This window comes from Eriocheir sinensis, chromosome 15 (assembly GCF_024679095.1).
Source record: "Eriocheir sinensis breed Jianghai 21 chromosome 15, ASM2467909v1, whole genome shotgun sequence".
Taxonomy (NCBI): domain Eukaryota; kingdom Metazoa; phylum Arthropoda; class Malacostraca; order Decapoda; family Varunidae; genus Eriocheir; species Eriocheir sinensis.
The window spans coordinates 2,282,034-2,284,533 of NC_066523.1; the positions used below are offsets into that span (position 1 = coordinate 2,282,034).

Below are 2,500 nucleotides of genomic sequence, written 5' to 3' on the forward strand. Positions count from 1 at the left end.
AATGACAAAAAATAGAATAGAAAATAGGTTTACATAGAGATAAATACATTGATAGATAGATAGATAGATAGATAGAGAAAGTGATAGAGGAAAAAAACTAATATACATACATATATACACACACACACGCACACATAAACACACACACACACACACACACACACACACACACACACACACACACACACACACACACATGCACACATACAAAGGGTTTTCAAACACACACACACACACACACACACACACACACACACACACACACACACACACACACACACACACACACACACATGCACACATACAAAGGGTTTTCAAACACACACACACACACACACACACACACACACACACACACACACACACACACACACACACGCACACGCACATGAATAGTGTACATCAAATTCTTGACTGCATAACACGGAACTATCGGCCGGGCTCCCCCAGCACCACTATGTGACACGGAGACAGGAGGGGGCGCCGCGCCGACACAGACAGACACACAGACAGACAGACAGAGGTGGATAAAAAAACGGGTATATTTAGACAGACAGACAGACAGACAGGCAGACCTTTGGCAGCCCTCACAGTGGTTTTGCTATCATCATTGTTATTATTATTATTATTATTATTATTATTATTATTATTATTATTATTATTATTATTATTATTATTATTATTATTATTATTATTATTATTATTGTTGTTGTTATTATTATATGTTTTTATTTCACTATTTTCCTCTGGTTTTCTTTTTTATATATTTTGTGTTGTTTTCTTTTTCATTATTATTATTATCATTATTATTATTTCTTTATATTTTTATCTATTTCTTTTTTTTCTATTTCTTTCTGGTGATGAATAAAAAAAGCATAATTTATTCATCACGGAACCTTTTTTTTAAATTCATGTTTGGAAGAGATCTCGATTTCACGTTAAATAAATAAAAATAAATAAAACAGAAAAAAAACATGTAACGTCTGTGTGTGTGTGTGTGTGTGTGTGTGTGTGTGTGTGTGTGTCGGGCGGCGGGCCTCTAAAACGAGACCCAAACCTTGCCTGACAAACACACACACACACACGCACACACACATTTAAAAACAAACAAACACACTGACGAACGAACAAACATCTATGTAAACAATGAGAAGAGAAAATCAACAAACAAACACAAACAAACAAAATCACCGACTGTGTGTTTCTCCGTCCATGCTGAGGAGGAGGAGGAGGAGGAGGAGGAGGAGGAGGAGGAGGAGGTAGAGAAGAGAATGGAAGGAATGTTAAGTAAGGACGGGAAGGAGAAAGAAGGAGGAGGAGGAAGAGGAGGAGGAGGAGGAGGAGGAGAAAGAAGAAGGAAGAGGAAGGAGAGATGGAATAAAAATAATAATGATAATAATTAGTTTTCAACCAGACTCAATAATAATAACAATAATAATAATAATAATAATAATAATAATAATAATAATAATAATAATAATAATAATAATAATAATAATAATAATAATACCACGCTTCATAGTAGTAGTAGTAGTCGCAGCATCAACAACAGCATCAGTAGTAGTAGTAGTAGTAGTAGTAGTAGTAACCGGCGTCGTGTTAGGATATAATAATAATAATAATAATAATAATAATAATAATAATAATAGTAATCATATAAATAATACAATAATTACAGACATATCAAAAGGAAAATGGTAGTAGTAGTAGTAGTAGTAGTAGTAGTAGTGGTTGTGGTAGTAGTAGCAGTAGTAGTAGTAGTAGTAAAAGTAGTAGTAACAGTAGTGGTAGTAATAGTAGTCGTAGTCGTAGTAACAGTGGTCGTACGCCTCAACACTGACTGGTTATCATGGTAGTCGTAGCAGTAATAGTAATAGTTGAAGTCCTACTAACAGAGATTCTACTAACGGAAGTCCTAACAGGGGAGTGGGGGGAGGGAGGGGTCGTACTAAGAGGGGTCGTCGCACCACCGCCGCCGTGACCCGGGCGCCATCAGGGGCTGGTCGTGGAGGAGAGCGGGGCCGTCATGGAGTCGTCGCTCTCCAGGTACGACACATAGGAGTCGCTGTGCACCGAGTCGTCGAAGGGACCCGAGTCGTATTTGGCGTCGCCGTGGGGGGGGTGGGGGCCCTGCTGCTGCTGCTGGGGGGGCGGGGGCCGGCCTGGGGTGCAGCTGGGAGGGTGGGGGGCGGGGCTGCTGGTGAGGGCCACCCAACACCTCAGCGGCACCACACAGCTCGGCGCCGTACCCGTGCATCTGGGGAGAAGGGGGGTTAGTGGGGGGGGGAGGAGGAGGGGGCAAGATGGGATGGGGGACGGGGAGAAAAGGGGTTTCAGTTGGGGGTGGGGGAGAAAGAGGGGCTGAAAAGGAAGGTTTAGCTGAGGGAGGGGAGAGAAAAGGGGTGTAGGAAGGGGAGGAGGAGGGGGGCTAGTTGGGGTGGGGACGGGGGGAGAAAAGGGGGTTCAGTTGGGGAGGGGGGTGAATGAGGGGCTGAAAAGG

The 2,500-nt window shown here is 42.4% G+C and overlaps 1 protein-coding gene across 1 annotated transcript in view; it reads right to left on the reverse strand.

Moving 5' to 3' along the window:
- Positions 1–2,500, reverse strand: part of LOC126998768 (insulin gene enhancer protein ISL-1-like) — a 58,394-nt gene that overhangs the window by 307 nt on the left and 55,587 nt on the right. The window contains 2 exon segments of the mRNA XM_050860793.1: positions 1–2,127; positions 2,129–2,257. The exon segment at positions 1–2,127 is cut by the window's left edge and continues 307 nt beyond it. Coding sequence (XP_050716750.1) covers positions 1,993–2,127; positions 2,129–2,257 — 264 coding nt within the window. The 3' untranslated portion in view covers positions 1–1,992.